Genomic DNA, 27,456 nt, shown 5'->3' with positions numbered 1-27,456 from the left:
CTTAGTCCATTACTGCTACTATGGCTCAAAATATTTTTGAAACTCCTTTGGTCCCGGTTTTTAAGGACAAAAAAATGAGATATATATATGTTCTTGTTTTCCTTTATTTTTGTGAGTCATCTTATTTTACATCATACCATTGATTCATCATCTACTAAGTCAAAGCAAATCAACAAATGTTTACCAAGTGCCCACTATGTGCAAAGTGCTCTGCTAGGTACTGTGGGAGACACAGAGTTATAAGAAAGATCATCTGGTACTGGCTAAGAAATAAGAAGGTAGATCAATGAAATGGGGTAGATATACAACTTACAGCAGCAAATAAATGGAATAACCTTGTATTTAACAAGTTAAAGACTTAAAAATTTGGGGATAAGAATTCATTATTTTGGTAAAAATTGTTGGGAAAACTAGAAAGCAGCATGAAAAAAACTGGGCATGTCTTACACCATTTACCAAGACAAGGTCAAAATGGATACACGACCTAGATATAAAGAAAGAATTTTACAAGAAAATTAGAAGAACAAAGAACTTATTGCTTAGATTTATGGATAGGTGAACAATTTATGAATAAACAAGAGATAGAAAGCAAAGTTAGGTGTAAAATGTATCATTTTGATTACATTAAATTAAAAAGGTTTTATACAAATAAAACGAATGTAGCCAAGATCAGAAGGAAAGCAGAAAATTGGGGGCAGGGAAATTTTACAGACAATTTCTCAGATAAAGGTCTCATATCTAAAATACATAAAGAACTTTATCAAACCTATAAGAATATGACTCATTCTCTAATTGATAAACCATTAAAGGATATGAACAGTCAATTTTCTAAAGAAGAAATCAAAATAACTTATAGTCACATAAAAATGCTCTAATTAATTATTGATTAGAGAAATGCAAATTAAAGCAACCTTGAGATATAATTTTATACCTACCAGATTGGCTAAAATGATAGAAGGGGAAAGTGACAAATGTTGGAGGGGACATGTAAAAATTGGGACACTAATTTGTTGGCAGTGGAATTGTGAACTGATCCAACCATTTTGAAGAGCAATCTGGAATTGTGCCCAGAGAGTTTTTAAACTACCTATATGCTTTGACCCAGGAATACCACTAGTTGGTCTATTTCTAAAGATAATTAAGGAAAAAGGAAATAAAACTGTATGCTCCAAAATGTTTATAGCAACTCTCTGTGGTGGTAAAGAACTAGAAATTGCAAGGATGACCATCAATTGGGGTATGGCTGAACAAGTTGTGGTATATAATTGTGATAGAATATTACTGTACTATAAGAAATGATGAGTTCACTGATTTTAGAAAAACATGGAAAGACTTGCATGAAACAATGAAGAGTGAAATGAGCAGAACCAAGAGAATATTGTATATAGTAACAGCAATATTGTTTTAAGAAAGATTTTGGGCAAATAAGTTATTTTGACTATTACAAATACCCAAATTAACTATAAAGGGCATATGAAGAAAGATGCTATCTGCATCCAAAGAAAGAATTGATAAATAGAAGTGAGTAGAGAATAATTTTACATATACATGCCTATTTGTGTCGAATTGTACCATGTTATGGAAATCCTTTTTTATTCCACAAATAAAAAATAAAATTTAAAAAAATGAAAGGGTATTCTTATAGAATTTGTAATCTCACTGAAGAGATGATACACGTACATGATAAATAACAGTACAACATATAATTGAGTATAAAAATAAATAATATGGATAAGCATTTGGAGGTTTAATGCCAGCACCAATGTTCTACAGTATCAATGTTTTTCTTAGGAAACTTATTTTTCAAGCCTTTTGTCATCCTCAGTTCATAATCATGCCAATACAAAGATAGTTCCAAGGTAGTGCCCAGGAGTGTACTGGTAAATGTTTAACAATCAACTCTCCAAAAAAAAGTATGTATGACACATTATTAAATTAAATATGCAGTATTAATATTTTCTCCATCACTTTCTTAAGTCTGATATGAGTGGTATCAAACTAAGATAGAAATGAAGGGGGCACAGGGCACTAACCATACATAAAGGGGCAGCTAGGTGATACAGTGGATAGAGCAGGCCTGGAGTCAGGAAGCTATATCTGACTTAAAATCCAGCCTTAGATACTTACTAGCTGTGTGACTCTGGACAAATCACTTAAACCCTATTTGCATCAGTTCCTCATCTGTAAAATGGAGATACATTGGAGAAGGATATGGTAAACCAATCCAGTATCTTTCCTAAGAAAACCATATGGACAATGTCCATGGGGTCACAAAGAATCAGACATGACTAAATGACTGAACAACAAACCATATATAAGGATTCCTGCAAACTGTTTATTGACTTAAAAATCCACACATTAATATTATCTGTTTAATTATAGCTTTATTTGTTTTGTTAACTATTTCTCAATTACATTTTAATCTGGTTCAGGCCACACCAAGGAGTGTTGTGTTCTGCATGTTTGAAGCATCTGGTGTAGACAATCAACAAACCAATAAACCAAGCCCTGACTTTTAGTGTTTACCAATTTCCAAGGTGTAAATGCTTTCATTGAAAATTAAATAATTCAACAAGAACTTGAAAACTGATTATAGCTGGTTCCAGCACACCCCTGGACTAGTGACTGAATTCTTCCTGTACATTAACCTATGCTTTGCGTAGTTGCCAATAAGTGTTTTTAGAGGTAGCTTATACCCAGCAGAGAACTCTTCTTCATGAATGGAAAACAGAAACAGGGAAGTAATGTACTGATTTGTATTCTCTGCAAAAATATAATTTTTATTAACAAAGAAGCACATATATTAATTTCTACTTTCTACTTACAAGCAGAAGAGCACTTCAAAACAAGAAGGGATAGTACTCTTTTCACTAACTAAATAATATAATATGTGTAAAATGCTTAGTGTAGTGCCTGGCACATAGTAGGCACTTAATAAATGCTTGTTTCCCCACTTCCCTTATAGAGGTAGCTAGGTGGTGAAGTGAGTAGAGCACTAGGCCTTCAGTCAAGAAGACCTGAGTTGAAATCCAGCCTCAGACATGGGCTAGTTGTGTGAGCTTGAGCAAGTCATTTAATCTCTATTTGTATCAGTTTCTTCATCTGTAAAATGGGACTGCTGCTGCTGCTGATAATAGTACCTACCTCTCAGAGTTGTTTGAAAATAAAATGAGGTAACATCTATAAAACACTTTGTAAATCTTAAAGTGCTGCTCAAATGTTAACTAGTATTAACATTAACTTGATGCCTAAAAGGTTCCATTATAGTCCCATCCTGATACGTTGTCATAGTTTAGTAGTGACCCTAAGTTATTGAAGATAATAACATATGACAGGCTCTATGAAGTACACTAATTCTGAGAAGATATCTAGCAGGACAGTATCTGTTTGAAATACAAGGACTAGTCTAACTAGCTAAGTGCAGAAAAAAGATCATTGCCAATGGGCCGTAAGCTCATGAATTCCTCAGCCACAGCCTCCCTCGAATATCATCTTGTAATTTATATGGAAGTCGTGACTTGTGTCAATGGAGGGAGTACCCACATCACAAAATCTATCATGCATCCCTAGAGTATTCTGAAGATTTTCTGTTTCTCACCTTCAGAGTTTTCCCCAAAACATTTTAATGACTTCTGGAACCATCCATTCTATCCTGTTACCAGAGGTTATTCAAAAGAAATGCATTACTGAGTGTCAGCAACTTCCCATTACACTTTCCAAATATGATTTTCTTTTAATTTCTCTTCAAAAGCCATAATTGGCCTGCCCACCAGGCCTCCAAACTGCTAGATTTTATCTCTGTGCCTGATAGCTTTGAGCTACTTCAAAATCAAGAGATATAACATCCTTGAAGCCACAACTTACTTCTTTTTTTTTTTTAGGCAATTTGGGGTTAAGTGACTTGCCCAGGGTCACACAGTTAGTAAGTGTCAAGGGTTTGGTCTGAGGTCGGATTTGAACTCCTCTCCTCCTGACTTCAGGGCCGGTCCTCTATCTACTGCGTCACCTAGCTGCCCCCACAACTTACTTCTTTTTTTTTTCACAACTTACTTCTTAAAGGAGCTATATTCCCCTGTCTTCTAAACCTTTAAAAAAAGTATTCAAAACAAAATGTGTTGTATAAACACAACTATATGTGATTCTTCAGAGAATCTATTTTATTTCTTCAAAAGAAAAAGAATTGAAATGGTCATGTTACATATATATATATATAAAATATACATATAGATTGCCTTGCTTTACACAATAGAATTCTGAAGCATATATGAATTTTATTTGCACCTGACATATTCAGCAAAAAATGGGAGTCATGGTGTGACTTCTTGAGCAGCTTATTTTAAACATGAGCATTTGCAAATGCTGCTTTGAATGCCTGCCCACACAGCAGTTCTAAGTTCTTGTCATATCATTCAAAGAATTTTATACATCACCATAGAAATGACACAAAGTTTTTTTCTGCTGTAAATCATAAGTCTTCAATAAATATTTGGTTAATTGATTGATTGGCTGATTGAACAACTCACTGGTTCTTTATAGCAAGTATTCAGTATAATGTACTTAATCTCCCCAAATCATATCATTACTTTTTTTCTGGCACACATAGAAAGTTCAGGTATGCTTTCAGACCTGGGCTGCCTCTCATCATTATACTAGTCCAATGAAATTAATTCATTCAGAGTTAAGATTAATTTTTAGTAAGGTGGTTTTTCTGCAATATAGATACAACCAGTTTATCACTTCACTCAATAAATTCTAGTATCTCCCTATTGCCTTCAGGATCAAATATATAGTCTTTGGCATTTGAAGTTTTTCATGACCTGGCCTTTTCCTCCCTCTTCATTCCTACACATTAGCTGGATTCCATGATTCATTAGTCCATATTGGACTAATTGCTGTTTTGTACATGTGATATTTCATTTCCCATCTCTGGCCCTTTGTATTGGCTATCCTTTTCACTCCTCCTGGAATTTCTTGTCTCCTCAAGACTCAGTTCTGGTCAAGTTTCAGAAAAACCTGAGAAGATTTGCATGAGCTGATGCACAGTGAAGTGAACAGAACAAGGAGGATAATCTATGCTTCAGTCTGCACCCTACAACCATCAGCTCTCTATCTAGTGGTGGATGGCATGATTCATCATGAGTCCTTTGGAATTGTGGTTGGTCTTTCTGTCAATCAAAGTTATTAAGTCTTTCAAAGTTGATTTTCTTTATAATATTGCTATTGTCATACAGATTGTTCCCCCAGTTCTGCTCACTTCACTATGAATCAGTCCATACAAGTCTTCTCAGGTTTTTTCTGAAATCATCTCCTTCATCATTTCTTATAGCACAATAGTAAAGAAAATCAGCTCTGAAAGACTTAGTAACTCAGTATTCTTTGAAATTAATGGATAAGAAACAAAAGAGTAGAGATATTTTATGTTTCCTGGTTAAGTCATTATTGTAGTCAAAACTGTGTTCTCACTTCTGCTTTTACTAAGTGTTAAAGGAGGAAAAAGTTTAGCTGTTATTTGGAAGGAGAGTCTTTCTTCTAGTTGTTGTCATTTTCAGGTATGTCTGACTCTTCATGACCCTATCTGAGGCTTTTTTGACAGACATACTGGAGTGGTTTGCTGTTTTCTTCTCCAGCTTATTTTATAGATGAGAAACTGAGGCAAATAGGGTTAAGTGACTTGCCCAAGAAAGCACAAATCGTAAGTATCTGAGACCAGATTTGAACTCAGGAAGATGAGTCTCTCTATCTCGAGACCTGTCACGCTATGCCACCTAGCTGTCCTGAGAGTCTTTCTACCACAATGAATTAGAAGTGAAAGATAAGTGAGGTCTAATGACAAATGGAGTGCCCTGGCTTTTATGTATCTTAAGAAATACATAGTAAAAACAGAACCAAAACATATCTCATTTATAAAGAGAATTCTATAAACAGGTCCAGGGGATTCCTATTCTACATAATGTAATACAACCACATCATTAGTTTTCCAGGGCATGTTTGAATGTTTAATAATTCAGTTGGAAATACATTTGACCCTAAAGTCATTTGCTTTGATTTCTAGCAGGAAGGTGGACGTTCACGAGACTTCTCCTGGCAAGCAGAGGCTGAGTTAATATTCAAGAGTATCATTTTAAAAATATAAATCTCAATGGAAAAAAGAAATATGAAAATGCAGGAATATTCCCCTCTAAGATCATGTGATACAATTTTAAGCTAGAAGGGTTTTTCTAAAAGCACCATAAAAAGAGAAAGGAGGAATTCTTCGGCTAGGTTACCAACCTCCTAAACATACCAAAATCAGAACAGTAATAATGCCACAAATTAGCTTCCCTGAGGAGGAGAGCTCTGATAGTTGCTTTGGTTAAGTGCTGTAATGTGTAGTGAGTAGGATGAATTATTCATGTAATATTTGAACTTACTCTGGGAATTCGTGAAAGACTGGGGAGAAAAACACAATTGTCTTTCAGGTGATGAGATGAGAACAACACAAGTCCTAACTTCAGGTAAATAATGCAAGGCTGACGGCAACTTGCATTTTATCTAATAACTTTTTAGATTTTCTTCCCCTTCAGAAAAAGCAAAGGAAATATTGTTTTATTAGTTTGGGATGAAAAAGATGCTCAGATTATGAGAAGCATTCTTCTAAATTCTCTGAAGTGGGATTTCTCTTCCCTATGCAAGGCCCACATTTGGCTTGGCTTTCTAGAATATACAAAATGTTGCTGTTTTGGTGTGTGAATTATTTCCAATAAAACAAGCTGTGCATTACATTTGGGAGTTTAATTCATATTAAGCAATAGGAGTAACCTTTTTAATGTAATAAAAAGTGCCATCGGTACTTAAAAGCCAAATTGCCACAGAGCATTCTCCTAAGCACCTTCCCTAGTACAATAACTTCAAGGTTTATTTCCATCATTAAATTTTTTCTGTCAAATTGTTTCATAGATTGTTGCCAATTGAAAGAAGCAAACTCTGGTTACACTCCTATTCAGATTGCCTCAGTTGGCTTAGAGAGCTTGTTGAAAGAGAAAAAAGATAATAAAGCAGGTATTTATTTGACTTTTATTTGCAAACTTTCTGACACAAGGGGCTCCAATTGTTCTATTTGGAGGATTTTATTTCTATGCATTATTAACATTTAAAAAGTCAAAGGCTGAGTTAGGAGAGCTTGGTGACAAGAGAAAGTAACACCCTTGGCCTTATTCCCTAACCAATTAACATGAAACTGAGGGCAGGGGAAGGAGAGGTATTAAATGGGAAGACAAAAAATTGTGTGTCCTGGCCAGTAGTTTTAGGAAGTAGCAAAAATGACAGCCCTTTCCAATGATCAGTCCATCTGGGCATAGCACCAGTACAGGAAGGAAGCTGGACCAAACAATCCCAATTAATCCAATTTATATGGGACAGTAACAAACCTAGATCTACTTCTGATTCTTATAATCCTGAGTGACCCTGGAGTTTTAGCTCATACTAGAGAGTAATATAAAATTACGTGTAGCTCCACGCAAAGACTAATTGAGGCCCAATTGATGATTTCATTGGTTTGATGGGCAACCTCCATCAACACAGTTTAGCAACCTTTCTACAGCTTAGACAGTTTCCTGGGAGCACTTTGAGATTATTTGACTGATGCATGACCATACATTTTTTATGAGAGACAGGACTTGAACCTAGTTCTTTCCAATTCTCAAGTCAATTCTCTATCCACTGTCACATGGTCTTCTGAGATCAAGGACAGTTTTGATCTTTGTTTTTACATCCCAAGCACCTAGGAAGTTACCTCCTACATGACAGGATTTCATAAATCCTGTTGGATTGAATTCAATTGAAGAATGGTTATTGTTGGTCACAAAATTGATGTAAAGGATTATATCAAAGAAATGCTGCATCAGATATGCAGTAATATCTTAGGGATATTACTCTACCTATGGAAAGTCCTCAGGATGAGTACCATCCAGAGTGGATGCATCCCCTTCCCCTAATCTGGAGGGTTTATGGAATGATAGGAGCAATAGTGGCACAGAATGGAAAGGGATTGACTTCCATTGGTGGGAATACCCACTACTGGAAAGAGAAAGTCAGAAATCTGTGGAATCATAGAAACATAACTCTTCACAGGGTAATATTCCTCTTAAACAGGTGAGTGAGGTTCAAAAATGGTAAGTGACTTATCCAAGGTTACATACCTATTATATGGCAAAATCAGTACTCAAATTTAGGTCGAGTGTGCTTATTTATGCTCCCCTTTAAATGGATATTCAAAAAAGAACATCCTTATTTGAAATCTATAGTGTATTCAAGATTTTTCCATAGTAGAAGACAGATTGTGAAATACCATTTTTATATGGCAGTGGGGGTCTTTCTCATTTTTTTTAAATAAACTGGACCTAAGTGCTAGTGATTTAGAATTAATATTTTCATGAAATTGATGTTGAGAGCCACATTATATCAAATCTTATGTCAACCCATACTTTCTTATTAACATTGTGCCCCTATACAGAAAGAGCACCTATTTAAAAAGAATGTTCTTAATCTGGGGTCTATGAATTTATGTGTGTGTATGTATATACACACATAATGTACATATATGTGTGTATATACATACATACACACATATATGTATACATATACACACAAATATTCATATAAATGTATATGTCCATATATAAATACAAATATAGTGATATTGCATACATTGTAACTACATGATCCTGTGTTGTGCATTTTGTTTTATGCATTTAAAAACATTATTCTGAGAAGGGGTCCATAGGCTTTACCAGACTGCCAGAAGCTTTGAAAAATTTATATAGACTGATAAAAACTGACCTAGGTAAAACCAGGAAAACAATATACATAATGAATACAAAGATGTTGATGTAATAAATCACAAAATAAAACAAAACTGAAAGTTGTGTAATTACAATGACCAAAGTTAGCCCCTAAAGTAAATCACCTCCCTTCTTTATGGAAGTTTGGGACTGTGGGTGTGGAACATTGCAGATTGTTAGATTCTATTGATGTTTTGGTTATTTCTGTTGAATTGTTCTCACCCACTCTCTTTTTAAAAATTCTTTGTTACAAAGGATGGCTGCGGGGGCAGGAGGATGTGTTTGAAAATGAAGGTGATGTAAAAACAAAAAGCCATCAATAAAAAAATCTAAAGATTATTGGCAGACATCAGAATTATGAGACTTCTAGGTCTGAGATTTAAGGAAGCCAATGGATAAGGACCCTCAGATATCATTTGAATGACGATTTTTAACACACTCTTCCTTGTCTAATCTAGTTCTCAATTATGAAAGCTCTGTAAAGTTAGGAAACAGTTTCTTTTTTAATAATGAGTATTTTTTCAGCAAAGACCAACAAAAGGAAACTTGGATGTCAGTAGAGATACTAGACTTATGTTGAGGAATAATAGAAAAGCACTTCTAGACTGGTTATCCTAGAATTGTTCCAACAATGACTAATTCAAGCTGGCACCAAAAATAAGGCAGTTTTCAAAAGGTTGTGTCCTACTGGACTTCATCAATATCTATTGCTATTATTGCTGGTATCCACTTCTCTCATCTTATACTAATATGGCCAACTTGAAGATGAAGGCACTTTCCTGAGAGCCAATCAATAAATAGAATGGCATATTATATAGATGTCCCTTCACTTCTCCACTCAACCACCTTTAAGCCACTGTCTGCTAATATGAAAAACTAGACTCTGGGGTTCAAGTGATCAAAGTCTTAGTGTCCTCTTAAAAAATCCTTTTAGCATGTAATTGTATTATAATATAGTAATGTTCTTTCAGTCACAGATAGTGAATTTCCTAGAAAAAAATTAGCTCAGAGAAATCTTGCTATTTTTCTTTTTCCATCTCTCCACCCTCCCTTTTCAAAATTTTTACGTAAGTGAAATCAAGTCAACTAATAACAGGTCACATTTACATAGTACTTTGCAATGTAGAGAGTTCTTTCTTACATAGGAAGTGTAAGTATCAGAATAATTTTATAGATAAAGAAATTAAAGTTTGAGTGACTTGCCCAACGTCACACAGCTAGTAAGTAGCAAAATCAGGACTTGACTGGTTATCCTAGACTTGAATTCTGGACTTGAATACAAACTCCAACTCAGATACTTTTTCTACTACACCAAGTTGTAACTGTTACAATGAGATTATGGGAAAGGAAGAGTAACTGAAGTCACAAAATATTTTAAAATAGACATCAAGATCAGTTGGAAAAATAAGTGAAATAAGGGGAAGGAGTTAGCCCCACGACTTTGCCTTAGTGATACTGAAAAGTAGCATAGACTTACCATAGGTAGTTTCAATATGAAGTAGTGAGATTAGTTTCCATAAGAACACAGTCATATAAAAATATCAGTCTTACCATGTTATAGCTATACCACAAATATGGCCATAGACCTCCTTCAGTATCAACTAACTTCTTGCTCTTTCATTTTGCTAATGAGTCAATATCCAGCTTATAGATACCTGGTTCCTACAACATTCTGGGTTAGAGAGAGGGTAAAAGGGAAGAAATTGAGGTACATATAATTCTTCAAATTTGCCACAACCTGGAAACAGTTCTGGCCATAGCATGTGTGCTTTAACGTGTTCCAAATACTATTTTGTAGGGATTTTATGTAATCTTAAAGGGTCCTATTTTAAAATTAATTTATAAATATACTCACAATATTTATGTTATCTAAGAAATGTGTGAGGGGCCAGTCATGGGATAAGTTCAAGGAATAAACAATGGATAACTTACATATGTCATTAGTATCCTCATAAAGTCAAAAGAACTAGAGAAAAGGCCCTAGCACATTGGAAAAATTCCGGTGGAAAACTCATGGGATGACATGGATATGAACTATACAGGACTTACAGATGTAAGCCTTTCACTAGAAGAAATGCCCACATTAGTGAAATCAGAGATCCTTTGAAGCTTTTGAGTATTGAGAACTCTCTGTCTTTTTTAAAATATATTCAAGTACATATATGTTGGTGTATATGAATGCACATTTAGCTATATAGAGACACATCTTCCTAGTATAGGAAAACATACCTCCTTCCACACCCTAAGAACTAATCTGTTAAAAACATTCATTAATATGTGGAAATGGTTTTTGAGATTCCATTTAATTTCCTAAAACTTCCAAACAACTTAATTTCAATAGAAAATAATTAAGCATCAGGTATGATCATAAGAATGACAAGCAATTCACCTGGAGTTTGCCAAGGGAGTCAAAATGCAGAGGGTGTCACTGCCTACTGTGGATCCTTTGTCACTGGAAGGCACTGCATTTAGCATTTTAGTCCTCATTCCCTTGCCTGCCCACACCTCACTACCTCTCATAAACACTAATGTTTTCAATCCATCACAGGAACAAGAAAATAAGGGGCTGTCTATGTTCAAAAGCTGTAGCCTAGAAAGGCTATAAGTGGAGCCATAATCTATTATTTCTGTTATAAAAGATTGAGTAAGCCCCTCAGAAGTTACTGCCTATGAGGTGAGGACTTGGAGCAATTTCATCTCCTTCTTCATAACACAAGAGTCCTGTTTCATGTCCTGGTATAATAATATACCAAAGGGCAACCTAGCGGTGTGAAAGACTTCATACTGTGTCACAGAGTATCTAATGGTACTGCTTCTGGGGAGAAGTGAAGAATCAAATTCCACACAACTCTATGGCCAATCTTCAAACAGAACAGGATAGTAGAGCTGATATTTAAATAACACAGAAAAATTTAAAGCACATTAAATATTTCATTTAATTCTTACGATAACCTTCTAAGATGGTATACAAGCATCATTATCCTCATTTTGCAGATTAGGATGGGAAAGTCACTTGTCTGAAGTTGCCCTACTAAAAGGCAGAAAAATAGTCTTTTGACTCTCCCATGTTGGATACTTTTTCTACTATACAAATACTGCTTTCTTTTTATTTTCTCAGTGATCTCTTTATTTTTTTCTATAAACCAGATTCAAACCCCCTTTATAGATTGAGGGGGAAAATCACTAAGAATAACTTGATCAGAGTCATTCTGACCCTAGGGCTGAAGGAAGAATAGGAAAAATGGCTCTGTTTGCATTATTTCTTGACAAGAAGAGCCATGACACAGAGGAAGAGGTGAGACACTGCACTCCAAGGGCTGTAGGAGAGGATAAGGAGTGATTAGCTCCTCACATCATCAGGGCAATTAACATTTGAGATGTCTGTGGGCATTTTTACAGCAATCCATTCCCAATTAAGAAGGGGAAAGTGAAGCTCAAAAACTACTGGCTACAGTCCAGGAATAAAGCCTCCTGCTGTGTTTTAATGGGAGCCTCCTCAATGCAAACACTACCTGAGTAACCCTTGTAGATAAGGGACTTTAAAAAGAGATAAGAGAGTGGGTTTCCTATCAAGTTCTATTTATGAACAACTTTTTAAGGCTAACTGTCCCCTTTCAGAAAGTTTCACATGGATTCAGTGAATTCAGCTCTGTTCCAATCTGGACAAACTAGCTTTAAAATAATTTTAAAAATCATAAACAAGAAGGCAAAAGGATGGTAAAGAAAGATTGATTTTGGAGTCAGCATCTGTTTTTGAATCTTGGTCCTGCAACTTATTCAATGTGTGACCTTGAGCAAGTCACTTCCCTTCTCAAGGCCTCAATTTCCTCATCTGTAAAATGAGGCCTTTGGACTAAATAATCTCTAAGGTTTCTTCTAGCTCTAACATTATAAGATTCTATGATTTTTTTTTCTGGGGCATTGTAGAGAAATAGGAGGAAGAGAAGGAAATGAGAAACAACACAGTGCTAGATCCTATAGTTTGGTATGCAGCAATCAAGAATGGGATTTTTTTTTTAGCAGACTTGGAGCAGATCATGAGGCTAAGTAACAGATTGCAAAGAGTCTTTGCCAATATTATCTACAGACATATATCAAGGACTTCACATGGTTTAAAAATTATTATTGACTATTCAATGAAAGATTTTTTAGACAAATTCAAGCACATAGCTGGTGATTTTGATTAGTATCATCATCAATGACCAACAATTTTTTAATGTTGATGTGCATTTTGCAAATTTTATATAAATAAATGAGCTCCCAGGAATGGTGTTTGAGTATCAGAATATCAGGGTGTCTGACTTGAGACCTGCAAAACTACCAAATGCTGCCTGAATCAGATTAAAATGTAATTGGGAAAGGTTTAACAAATCAAATAAAAACACAACATACATAGATAATGTTAACTTGTGATTTTCTAAGTCAATATACACCTTTCAGGGTTCTGTTTCTATTTGAGTTTGACCCCACTGGCTTAGATGGTCCCTATCACTTGCAAATGGAACTTATATGAGAGATTGACATTTTAAAAAAGCAGAATGGCATTTAATAATTTTGCCCTTTTTTGCCTCTTAGCTTAAAGCAACTTGAGTGTCTTTATAGGTATATTTCAAATGTTTTCTATGTTTCATTAATAAATATCTTTAGAAAATATTTTCTCAACTCTTCCAACTCAAATTGTTCCAGGATAATAACTTATCATTTGAGAAAGTGGGCAAATATCAGTAGTAGAAAAGAAAAATGCACAGAAAGGTGCTTCCACCTACCTGTTGAAACCAAACTACCTTAGAACATCAAATAATATCTATAATAATAGTTGCAATTATAAAGCTCATTACAGTAACAAGGAATTTGTACTTTTCCTTTCAGTCTTGCCGTAGGTACTTGGGACTAGATGGGCTAGAACTAAATTTTCCATTCAGGTCCTACTTGCAAATCAGCTTACAATCTCTGGTGCACAATGATTTTCTATAGGACAATCAATTTGTTTAAGGCCCAGTAGTGAGGTAAGTTTGTGGACAAAAGGCTTCTAATCTCAGACAGTCATCTAAAACTGGAGTCAACTCCCAGGGATACTGAGTGGAGGACCTTGTGGCAGCCAGATCAGAAGCAGCAGTCAGGGGCAAGATTAAACTGGAGTTTGAGAATGAGTGAAAAGACATGAACTAGGGGTCTTCCAGAAGGTTCAATACTAAAATAACTGAAAGTCTGAATTACACAGATGCTGCTGATGTAATATCTTATAGAAAAATATGTAGGCCTTATACTTTAAAAGATATTTGGGGATGAAAAAAGTCAATACTTATGGATTTTAAAACAGAATTAAATCTAAGATTGTTTTAATTCTTTAAAAGTCCTGGTCTTTCCTCTTTTACAATTTTACTAAATTTTAATCAAGAACACAGCATCACTTTGACATATGTTGAACACAATATGAATTTCATATAAAAATGGCAATTTAAGAGAAATAAAACAAAGCAAAATTAATCAATAGAAAATGCAAAATATAATTTCACATCTGAAAGTGCTACTGAGAGCACAGAGAAGTGGGAGAGGTGGAATTTTAGTTAAGGTTTGATGGAAAGGCAAATTTTAAAAATTGGAAATTTATTGGGGACAAATCCTTTGTAGACATAAGGGATATCTTGAGCAAAGGCAAAAGAACAGGAAAGGACACAGAGAGAAGAGATGGTGAGTAGTCTAGTTTACCTAAAACAAAGAAAGAAAGAAAGGGAATTATGTGATTAGGCTGGAAATGGTCACTTAATGTCTGATTTAGGAGAGCGCTGATTACCAGGATAAGGAGTTTGTACTCTGTTATGCAGGAAACTAGATACTATGGAAGACAGATAAAAAGTCCATTTTGGTAGAGAAAAAGTTTATTTGACATGAGTGTGAATAATTGATTGGAAAGGCTCTGTTTTAGAGTGGAAAGCATAAAATACTCAGATTCAAAAGTCCTGAAATTGAATCTGAATTGTGTTACTACTTTATAAATGAAGTGAGTCACTTAACATGTCTAGGCTTCAGTTTATCTTTAAAAATTAAGAGATTGGTATAAATGATTTCTAAAGGCCTCTCTTCCAGCTCTACATCTCCAAGTTTTCTTGAGTGTAGGAAATAATGCTTTGATTTAATTTTTAACTTCCAATAAGTACAATGGGCAACAAACAATGGATTGAATCCATGATATGAAAGGGGAATAAACTGTTCGCCTTTGGAGAATTGATTTTCAGAATGTTGGGCTGCTGCTTTCAGCTAAAGCCCCAGCATACAAACACATCTTCCCTGCAAGCCTATCAAGGGAGCACTAGCCTGTCCAGTCTGATAGGAAATTTCTACCAGAATAGGTAGAAATTTAGGTTAGACAAAAATGTGTTACACATAATAAGTGCCTAATGAATGTTTAGTAAACCAAGATGAATTGAATTGAGATAAAACTTTGCTACTATTTCTAAAAGACCACTGTTAAAATGCCCATTCATTAATTGAAAGGGGGGCCATCTTTTGAGTCCCTCTATCTTTCTACCATTACTGCATGCATACAGGATTAGTTTGTTAGCTATTACTTAATTATTAACTAAGAAGGAAAAGAGATCTGTGCACTGGGGAACAACTAGATTTTAAGGCCAAGCATTGTGGATAAGTCTTAGGTTAAGGGGGAGACACCAACTTTAAAGGGCAAGACTGGAGGATATATCCCAATGGGATTCCAGATGTTCCACATAAATGTTCCTAGGCAGGAAGAATGAAAAATGAGATTTCTGAAACAGATAACTGGAGATAGAGAGTAGTATGATATAGGTAGTGTATGTCTTTAGGTAGGGAATATGTCACTTGAAATAAACTATTTCTTCTTAAAAATTTTGACTCAGGGGCAAGTACCCATTTTGTATCACATATTAACACCCTTTACCTTACAAGTCTTGGAGAATTTTTACACAATTTCTGCCACCCCCCCACAGTGAACAATTCATTATTTATTGACTTCTATGACTAATAGTGATCAATTTGATTATTAGCTAATTCAGAAATAAATGATGTTCTATTTTATGTCTGACAAATTATATCTGATTATATAAATTACATAAAATAATTATGTAACTAAATTTGCTAAATTATATAATGGTAAATTGAATACCAGTTTGGGGGTTCCAAAAGTTGGGGGGTGAAGCTGAGATTACACAAAATAAATCAAATACCCATGAAGAAATTAAAACAGCGCAAGCAGAACAGTTGTTAAGGTCTGACGTCATTTACTCTGTATCGTTTTCTTTCCTCTTTTAAAAAACCAATGGATGTCTAAATGTTAAGAAGAAAAGCAAAGCAGTTATCTCCAAGAACAGAAAAGAAGTATTAGCAATACTAACCCTTAACACCCTCTATAAATTGTCCATCAGTTTTAAAGGAAATCAAATGCCCTCCCTCTGGAGGAGGAAGTGGGACTTTTAAAACAAGATCTACCTGTCATTCCATTCATTAAGACAGTTGGCTACACATAATTCCTCAGAGCAACTTGGTCCTAAACCTAGGTCTACAGTACATTATGAAAGAATGAAGAAAGCTTACTTAACCTACATTAAATCTTGATAATGCAATAATGAGTCTTTTAAAGGGATAATTTTAATTCCCCAATCTTCAGTCATAAAGACTATAGAGTGCTAATCTGGTTTGCCCTTTCAATTAAACTTGTTAAGGACTTTCTATTTAGTCAGCACCCTGAATGGGCCATTAAAATTCTTGTTCGGTAAGAGTTGTGTGCAGTGCACTGTTGTTTTAAAATTCCATTAAATCCAAATGGTCTTTATCGCCCCATGACCACTGTGACTTCAATCAGCCAATTTAATTACCTTACAAAATTGTCAGCAGAAGCAGCAAAGAAAAACAGGAAGGGCTATGACGTTATCAAATTGAAATCTTCTTTTTCGGTGTTTAATCTAGACCAGTCAATATCAATGATTCTCACCTCCTTTCCCTTCCTGGGGCTTTTGATCTTCCCCTTTATCCAAAGATTTAGGGTTTAAAATGCATTCTGAGTTCTCCCACCATCCAGAGAAAAGGGGTACAATTGAAGGGAGGTAAGGTACACCTTTGGTACCTTGGAAAGCATCCAACATTTCCACTTATTAATATCTGAAATTGCTTCAAAAACTCAGAAAAGAATACTTCTGGAATCCTCATATAACACATGAGCAGTATATAAATGACTTAAGTAAGCTGCATGTAGGAAGACAGAAAATTGATGTTTCTCATTGTGTAAAAATAGGCATTGAACTTTTAGAAAAAAAGTATTTAATAAGAGTTGCATTAACAAAGTAGATTTGAAAAAAAAACAGAGGAGACTAATTTAAACTTATAACTTAGACAAGCAAGACCTACTGCAAAATTCTACTGTTTCTCCAAAAGTGTAGTATTTCCACAGAAAACCTGTTACGATCATTTGACATTAAAAAAATCATATCACAGCCTGAATGTCTTCACTATCGGTGAGTAGCTCTGCAAAAGATCATGTAGCCAAGGCATTGACCAGAATCATGGATGGCATTTGACTTTGTCTATGGAAGCAGTTCAAATTAACTTTCTTGTGCTGGATAAATGTTGAAAGAGAGTCATTTGAGATTTGGGCCAATGAGCACATTATGGTGATTACTGGAATTAAACTCAAAGGCTAACCCTCACTGAACAAATATTTTCTCACATAAAAACCCCTGCCCATTTCTGAAATAGAACCTCAGAAGTTCAGAAAAGGTTTTTGATTGTGTTTGTGTTGCGATTAGTGTGTTATTTCAAGAGCAAGAAGATATGTTTCAAAGCTGTTTTCTTAAAGGGCTGTACCTCAATTGAGAGAGATCATAACAGGGCAATTATACTTTGATGTGTGCTTTTTTAAAAAAAATTCAGCAAGGATTTACACTGAGAATTTTTTTGTTTGCTTGTCTTGAAAAGGTTTCGTTCATTTGCTTCCCAGAGTTCAGTTTCAAATTTGTGTTCAGGTTTTATTTGTCTTTTGGTAGCCATCATTACCCCTTGTAGGAGTCTTTTTACCTCATTGCACAATTTCAGACCACTCATCATATAGTCCTCTTACTTCACTTCTTAAAGGAAGTCAAATTCCTTTCAAATGAGAGAGAAAGAGAGAGAGAAGGAAAGGGAAGAAGAGAGGATGAGAGGAGAGAAGAGAAGAGAAGAGAAGAGAAGAGAAGAGAAGAGAAGAGAAGAGAAGAGAAGAGAAGAGAAGAGAAGAGAAGAGAAGAGAAGAGAAGAGAAGAGAAAGAAGAGAAGAGGTCTTTTGAACTTAGCCATTCTATTCATGGCTCAGAGATGCTACTCCCAATTATGATAGCTGCATATGTTTTCTATAACCCAGCCAGGGTATCTTTTGACCCAGGATGCTTTGCTTTCATGGTGTCTGCTGACCTGAATAAGACATGATTCCATTACCATGACAGAGGAAGTTGTCTGTGAACTAAACCAAAGTAGGATTTGTTCCTAGATTTGGAAGAAGAGCCCTTCAACATAAAATCATTACTGCACTGGTGTACTTGAAAAAAAAAACTCAGATGAACTAAATGAAGCTCAAGAGAAAATAGCCTAAAATGCTTTTATCTACTGGGGAGAAGACCTTTGGGAAGACATTTTAGCATTTTAATGAAAATATTGGTTGAATTTCTTGCCTATAAGTACACTTCCTGGTTTAACTAAAATTAAACTTAACTAAAGAAACCTTTGTTGAGAGTCTAGTATATGCAGAGCACAGTGTTAGGAGATGGAGAGTTAAAGATGGATGAGATGAGATTCCTGCCTGCAGGAGCTCAGACTGTTCCTACATCCTGTTGGAGATATGTTTGTATTCTCACTTTACCACCATCCTTTAAGATACAGTTCTATCTGAAATAAATCACAGATTGTTATAAGTTAGTCCTTACAAAATGTGCTAAGCCTCCATGAAGGCCATCAGGCTATGAGGGGAAATGAGGCCTTTCTCTTATTTTCATCAGTGGTTCCTTCCAGATCTCTTGGTGAATCTTTGTGAGAGCAGTGCCTTGGCAGGGTGAGCTCAATAAGAAAATAGAGAGAGCAAAAGAACATGATAGCCAAGAGGAGAGAGAGAGAGAGAGAGAGAGAGAGAGAGAGAGAGAGAGAGAGAGGCTATATCACACTATATTCTGAGTGCCAAGACCCAGAAGAACTGCCCCTTTTATTGAATTATAGATCTCAAGCTGAAGGGATCTTAAAGGTCATTTTATAGACAAGTTAACTGAGGTACAAAATAGTAAGTGATTTCCCTAAGCTGACACAGTATGTAGCAAAGCTCAGATTGAAAAGTAGGTCCCCTACACCCAAATTTAGTGCTTTTTACTAATATACAAGAGTTGACCCGTGGACCCCCAAAATAAAAATTTAAAAGTATCCAATGACAACCATGGAAGGATAAAAGCAAGTAATTAACAATAGACTCTAGAGTAATTCAGGGCATCAAAGGGGCACGTGGTCTGCATCAGCATGTCTTCTGTTTCATTTAATCTACCAGCCCTCTGTCTAAAAGCAGCTTTTTGCTTTGAAGAACCTGTGTGAGTCAGACAAACAGACCTAAGGCAGCTGAATTGTCAGTCAAACGGATCTTGCTGGCTATGCCCACCCCCACTAGCCCTTTGGGTCTACTCTGCATGTTACCTAGGGAGGAGGTACAGCTATCAATTCACACACACACACACACACACACAGCCTCAACAACACCAAAAAATAAAAGACTAATGTAAGCCAAGATAAGGGAGAAGTACAGAGGGATGAGGGAAGGGAGAGAACACACTAAGCATTAACCTACTAGCTTTATATTTCTTACAAATGCCTTTGATAAGATATCATCCACTAAGTGGAGACTTCAGCCTCTTCTGATTTCTGGGAGAATGCTTTGGCATGCTGACTGAGTCTTCATTGGAGATCTGTGTTTCTGTGCAACCCGAATTTGCTGAAATGTCAGTGAGGAGGTCACCATATGTCCAGAGACTCATGTCACCATTTGAAAAGCATGTCCTTACCCTTCTGCACCAACACATAATGAGTTAGATAGTCATCTATGGGGAATTCTTTATTCTGGCTCTCCAAAGCTTGCTGCAAGAAGTTTACTTATCCTCCTGGACTTTATAATGATGAACTCTATCTACCTTCTGGCTCTACACTCACCCTGTCTAAAGGAAAATGTGTGTGTGTGTGTGTGTGTGTGTGTGTGTGTGTGTGTGTTGAAAGAGGGTGTGGGAGGAAAAGCAAGGAGAAAGGAAGGAAGAGACAGAATTAATCGAGTGGCAGACACACTCAGAGCAGGTGGTTGCTCTTTGTTATTGTTGGTTTCAACACATCAGAGGCAAGACTGTGTGGAAGCAGCAGATGATGAAAGGAGGGTTCAGTGTCGAGTCACCACAATAGTGGGAGCAGTAGGAAGGACAATACCAAATCCATGATGGTTAATTTCCACCAGAGGAATGAGGGGGTTGGAGGACTTTGCCAGCTCTCAGCTCTCTCCCTTGTTGCCATAGTATTGCTGGCTGAGAAGCAAAAGCAGAGGCTGGCATGTTGCCTACCTCTTCCTAAAGGGAGAATCTCTCAATTCAGCATTCTCCTAATCTTAGACTAGGCAGGGGGATCACTATCACCCAGGCAGACAGCCTCACAGAGGCAGCTGGACTTTCAGCAGCTCCCAGGCATTGGTTGAAGTTTGGGCATGAAAGAAGCAACCTTCCCTAACCCCTAACTCCAGTTCATTTCCTTAGCCACTATCAGAGAGAAAACAGAAGGAAGAGTTGAGCTATTATTACTTTTCAAAAAAAATGGAAAGTTCAAAATAACCTTGCTAGCATCTTTATACACATGTAGATCCTCTTTATTCCTAAACACATGCTTTCCACCAGAAGAGAACAAAACTCTTCTTTGTACATAAGTAGTTATTTCTTTATCTGGCAAGTTAAAGATAGGCAGTTTAGAAAAGCCATACTGATACACACAACCGGGAAAAGTTAAGAAGACAGACAGTCCAATTCACCACTGGGGGTATGGGGAAAAGATCTTGATCCCCATTTAAAAGTAAGTTAATCTAGACCCTGTGCAATTGGTTCTAGGTATCAAAGTATAAAAGTATTGAGGTGAAGTTGTATTAGTGCATTCAATAAGTGTGGTGTACAAAGAATGTATTTTATTTTAAAGTGTCAGGTCTTTTGGCAGCTGCTACATGATTCTGTTACAATAGCTAAGATTTTTTAATATGAAGATATGAAATGATCAGCGAATGTAGCAATCTAATGATTCAGCAAATAATGTGCAGCAAGAGCAGAGCAGCAGTAATTAAACCTTCTGAGTTTGCACACTGAAAGTCTTCTTCACCAATCATACCCTAAACACACACACATACACACACACACACACACACACACACACACACACACACACACACACTTTAACTTATTTTCCAAATAATTTCAACAACTCAAACAACTAACTGGAAAACACAACACTTTGAATGCTTCCCCTATCTGCTCTAACGAGTAAAGACTACAGAACACCATCAGTGCACACACGCACACACATCCCTGCAGTGGCATAGGACCTGTTCAGTCCTGCCCAAAGAAACAAACATTCCTAAGCATGGTTGTTGCTAAGATGTACCTTATACATCACCTTTATATAAAAAAGGAGGAAAAAAATGTACTACACTTAGAAATTCAGCACACAAGATCAATAATAACTCTTTTTAAATAATTGCCAATCTTTTCAGCTTCATAAAAAAGATGCTTTTGTATCTTATAAAATGCATTTTCCCCACTCTATGTCTAATGGGAAAGGTACAGACTTTTGCCAATCTATTATCCATGTTTTTTTTTAAAGATTCTAAGATATATGCAGCCACTTTCTAGCATAAATTTATCTGAATAACTTTCTGTGCTTTTTTTCTTCATAACAGTCAGATTACATTTGTTTCTATACTTATTCTGATATAAATCATCTAGAATTATCAAAAGGAGATTAATTGTGGGAACACAATGCCTTGGTTTCTTCCATATTAAACTCAGATCTTCCTGATGAACTTTCCGGGACCAGTTCTACTCCCTCCTACAACAACAGCCTAGGTCACTCAAGCGTTGTTGCACGTTGATCACACTTCATTTCATCTAAGCAAACATCTCTCTCCAAGCATGTCACCTAAAAAGTTTCACATTCAGATTTTAAGGTGAATTTGACGGATGCCCTAATTTCACGGGGAAACTTAAAGATTCCCTGTAATCTTTATTCACTCCTCTATTGTTTTTGAGACTCCTATGTGAAGTTAGGGTGCAGGCATTGTAATGTTATTTCTCCTCAATTAAATACTATTGGAGTGGGGTGGGCTGGAGGTGCGGGAGGAAAAAAAAAGAAAAAGTAACACACACACACAAACACACACACATATACCCCTCAGTTCACTTAACAGGGGCGGTTCACACTGATTCATTACAAAAGCTCAACTTTCTACGTTTAAGTATTTCTATTTAAATCATGCTCCTCCCTGTTAGCAAGCCTGGGACTAAAAATCTCAATAAAGGAATACAAAGGTTTTATTTCCAAGAAAGAAAGGGGGGAAAAACCCTGCAGCCTAATGTTTTTTCCGATGTGTTATGTGATTCTGCCCCAAGTTCTTAGCGAGAAACGTAGAGAAACAGACAGTGGGAACTTACCAACTAGTTGCCAAATTTTAACTAATCAGCCACTAACAGAACTCGGCTTTCCACCGCTACGGAAATAAGCGCCCAGTACAAGGAATCAACATGAGCGCTGATCGCTCTGCAGACAGAGACCTAAGGGGCTCAGGCAGCCAAAGCTGCCAGTCACTTTCCCCGCAATTATCATCATTTTTGAGGTATATCAGCCCCAACACATATATATATACAGTCCCTTAATCCTGCTGCCTGGGGTTAAGGCGTTAGGGTCCGGGGTGAGGAGGAAGACCAGGTTCAGTGTACGTCTCCAGAGACTGGGGGACATCTACCAGACTGAGGAGAGCCCCCTTTCAGAGATAAACATGCGTATTTACATTGGGCTACTACAGAGGAGCTTGATAACGTACAACAAACAGGGATAGGAAATCTTACCAAATCTTAATACATGTGTGGTTCCTTGAGAATATCCAATCCACAGTAAGCAGAGAAGGAGTCTAATGGTGCACCTGAAGACTGGGTTACTTAGAATCGGGGAAATAATCTTCATGGTGTTTCTATGCACACACGCGCTGCACCTACTTCCCCCTTTTAGCGTCAGGCTCCCCGGTAGGGTAAGAATGAGAATACGTAGACTGATGGCCCTCAGACACGATCACGGCATGGTCACAGAGAGAGGAGCGAGTCTACGCTGCCCAAACCCATTAGCAGTCCTTGCATGTTCTTCACTCACTGCGCCAAGGAGCAACCTTCAACTGCAAGGAATGGTGGGACATCCATGTTAGTCGGGGAGAATCCTTGAGAAATCCAAAACACACACACACACAATGTCCAGCCGGGTAAGCCTGAGGAAGCAAAGGAGGAGGAAAATCAATAGGTAATCCAGCCTGGGAAATCGCGGAGATATCGAGACATAGCAACAGTCACCGTACAAAAGGCTCTTGGCTAGGCTTCTATTCTACTGCACTGCTGCACAGCTTCTGACGTGAAGCCAAGATTAAGTGAGAAAAATTGAGATAGCTGCTCTCCTCTTAAGGCTGCCTGCCAGACAGCTTTCTCAATATCTCTTATGCAACTGATCTGAGCACCCTTGTGTTGTTGGAAATAAGTCGTGTTTGTTTATGTGTGGAAAAATCCTTTTGTTTTTCAACAAAAGACCTCCCCTAAAGATTGATTAGCATCTGTGCAGTTCTATTAAGATCAATTCATGAATTTTAATAGGTGACTAGCTAGGTCGAAGCCACTATTACTTAGAATCTGTTTTAAAAAACAAACCAACCAACCAACAAACAAAAAGGAATGTATTCCAAGACTGTCAGAGGGTATACTGAAAGTCTAACTCCCGCTTTGGCTTATTGAGGGTCTTGGAATTCACATTCACTTTCTATCACTTATTTTTATGGAATAGAAGGAAATGAGATGTCTGTATGTAGTCTTTAAAAACTTGTGAAGGACGTTTCTTGATTACTATTCCTGTCTAGAGGATTTCCCTTTATACATTTGGTTATTTTTTTTTAATACTAAAGATAAGGTAAGTGGAATCTATTTGGTCACTAGTTTCTCAACTTGCCTGGGAGCACAATACATAAATAAGAACAGAGTAAATGATGCTTGGATTTAGGTGATAAACTCCAACTGCTTCTACAATTTTATGTTCATGTTTCTTCTTACTGTGGCATTATGATGGTTATTTGTAAGTTTCTTCTTACTGTGACATTATGATGGTTATTTGTAGGAGGCAAAAGATCTCAGCTTAGCTTGAGCAACCTTAAGAATCCTTGCCATCCCTTAAGTGTTCTTTATGTTTCTAGTAGTTTTCTGGTGATATGTTTTGTATCCCACTAAATATTTGTATTTTCTAGCTGGATCTCCAGTCAATGTGATCCAACTTTCTCAAATAGTAATTCAGTACTTAAAAAAAAGTAAAATCAATAAGGACTTTATTTTTTTAAATGCTCTTAGAATACAAAAATGCACTTATTAGCTAAAAATAAGCTGTATGCCATCTTAAAAGCACATAATTTTTAAAATAGACAATGCTGTCATTTCAGATCATAAAAGAAGTTATCTTTGAAGTTAATAAAGATTTCACTGTTCATCTTTAAAAAAAATAATTGAGCACCCCAAAAGGCAAATCTTCAAAACTGTAAACTGGTATTTCCTGGGAAACCACTCAATTCCTAACCCACTTCTTTTCTCTTAAGAAAGGTATTACTTTCAAAAGTGAAAGTTCAATGTAGAAATGAATTATAAGAATATATACTGTAATGCTAATATCTACTAAAAGAAAAACTGTCACATTATTTTAAAGACTGACATGACTGCCATTTAATTCTTAAATAGGTTCCATGTTTTAAACAGAGAGTATAACAACAAATATTATCTATATTTTCCTTGTTATGCATCCCTAAATTGTAAAAAAAAAATGACAAAAACTCTCAGCAAGTTCTTCTTATTCTATTATAGTGATTTTCTCTACACAGCTTAATTCAAGTAATTGTAAAATGCTCAATTTAAAAAAAAAGAAACCTACATTTTTCGATGGTATTAAATGCCATTGATTTTTTTTTAAAGATGGAGGCAAAAAACTGCAGTGTCAAAAATAAGTATCATGAATGGCTAGTTTTGCAATGGAGCAGGCAATTCAATCAAATAATTTGACTATTTGAGCACTTTAAAAGGAACACCTAGTGCTAAAACTAAGGATATCTAGCGACTCCTTCAGACCATATTTAGAACAGCTCTTGAAAAACATGAATAGTCCAAGATGCTCTTTCTTCTATTTGCTTCTTCATTTATTCCATTCTATTCAATAAATTTATATTTAGTTTTATGAGGACTTAGCTCTGAAGTAATTTTTAATATCTTTAATTTCCTCTAATGCCCAACAATTGTAGAATAATTATCTGGTAATGATTTTTTTTTACTTGTGAACAATTATTTTTCAATGTACCTGCTATATTACATATTCTGAGAAAATAAAAGGTACTATCACTTGCTTTTTCTTACTTTCAGTTAACATATTGTAAATTTCGAATGAAGTTTGTCATTTTTCCTATTTAGTATATATCACCTAAACTGTTTTTGGTGTGTGTGAACATAACATGAACACAACTATTAGTCTTAAAGGGGAGGAGAGGATAGGGATTAAGTTTACAGGTTCACAAAGTTCTCATGCAGTAAATTAATCTCCAAATGCTGGAGGATAAATTACTTTTATCATAATTCCTTCAAAGAAGTTATTTTAAAAATGGTTATTTCACTTTTCTAATAAGCATTAAGCTGAATAGTTCAACACCACGGACAGCGACTGTACCTGTCTGGTTAAAGGTCTGTGATGAGACTTGTACGACCTTTTTCAGAACCATGGACAGTACCACAAGCTTCAAGTTCAACGCCATTATGTTGTATTCCACACTAAAGCACCATAATGTGTTATTCGAAACCTCAAAATGCAATCTCCACATGAAGAGGACCAAAGATTTATTAAAATGAAAATAAATGTTTGTCTTCACATTTTCATAGATCTGGTCTGTTCAATATTTTGTTTACTAGTTCGTGTGTCGTGATTTAGGAGGGTTGCTTTCAGTATCTAGAATCTTATTCCATGAGGCAACATTCATTTTTCCAGTGTACTGTGAAAATCACTCATATTAACTGTGAATTCATTCATTAGCACTAAGAATATCTATTTCTCAGTAAAGAAATGCTTGAAAGACCACCAACAGTTCAGAAGACTGAATAAAAGGTTGTCATTATCCAGTGGCTAAAGACATTTGTAAAGTATACAATTATCTATAGCCTCAAAATTCACCACATAAGGATAATAGGTCCTATTTTAGTTCTTTTTAATCAAACTTCACAGAAAAAAATTTTACCAAAAAATAATAAATTTCCTCCCAACAACCATCCCCTTCCCCGGATTTAGGAAACATCTTCAGTAAACAAATTTAGAGGGTTTTTTAAATAACTTTTTAAAAATAATACTTCTGATGTTTTATTAACATTGGTAGCTATGTGGTAAAATAATAATTCATTATATATTATTTGAGTAGAAAAAATTAACCCTTCCTTAGATTGTGTCAGTCTTGTGATTCAGTCCAAAGTTGAAAGAAAACTGACATTGTTGTTGAAGGCCATCTATAATTAACAGTAATAAAATTTATACATGTTATTCTGTGGTATTATTTGGCTATTTCTGGATTTCTACCATATGGCATCTTTTATCTTTAGTAGTTAAATCTCTGTGGACTCCAAGGTCAAAACAGAAATTGCATAACACACATACATTTGTTTTTGCATACACACACACACACACACACACACACACAGAGTGAGTGAGTGGAGTGGTTGAGTGTTAATGCAGGCCACTGGGTAGGGGGGATCACAATAGACTAGGGTAATAATTTTTTAGCTTTTGGAAGTAACAGAAAGGAAAAACACACATCATGTTTGTACAATTTTTTATTTCAACAACCAAAAAATCCTTGCTTGATTTTTTACATTTTCTTAAACAAATGACCTTTCAATACTAAACATTAAGAGCTCATTTTCATTTTCTATTCTCACAGTAAGGATGAATCTGAGTCTAGTCAGCTGCCACCTGCTGGGACATGCCCATGTGCATATTAATCCTCATATCACAACATTCCTTAGGCTATGCATTTAAATTTCCAGCATATAGCCATGTAACTGACTACCAGTGTCACATCCTAAAATAGCCTAAAATCATTTCCCAGTTCCTACAAAGGGGCTTCATATGGCTTATGATCCCTATATATTTATCTTATAGAATTTTTTGGTGAATTCCTCCTCATAGCTACACTTTGCTTTGCCATTAGAGCCTTGTTTTTGCAATGTGGCAGCAGGGGAACTCCATCTTACAATAATGCCTGACACACACCTATGTACTTGTATCTCATCTTGGCTGAAAACAGCAGCCTGTTCCACTGCTC

General features: G+C 35.9%; 1 protein-coding gene across 1 annotated transcript in view; it reads right to left on the bottom strand.

Moving 5' to 3' along the window:
* GRIK2 (glutamate ionotropic receptor kainate type subunit 2) overlaps positions 1-23,127 on the bottom strand; it is a 790,978-nt gene extending 767,851 nt beyond the window's left edge. The window contains exon 1 of the mRNA XM_027855426.1: positions 22,937-23,127. Within this exon, the coding sequence (XP_027711227.1) occupies positions 22,937-23,051 (115 nt within the window). The 5' untranslated portion in view covers positions 23,052-23,127. The remainder of the gene's footprint in view (positions 1-22,936) is intronic.
* Between the last annotated feature and the right edge of the window lie 4,329 nt (positions 23,128-27,456).

This window comes from Vombatus ursinus, unplaced genomic scaffold (assembly GCF_900497805.2).
Source record: "Vombatus ursinus unplaced genomic scaffold, bare-nosed wombat genome assembly UNPS02000582.1, whole genome shotgun sequence".
In the NCBI taxonomy this organism is placed as follows: domain Eukaryota; kingdom Metazoa; phylum Chordata; class Mammalia; order Diprotodontia; family Vombatidae; genus Vombatus; species Vombatus ursinus.
The sequence above is the reverse complement of the archived record's forward strand: the minus strand, read 5'-3'. Positions and strand labels throughout refer to the sequence as shown.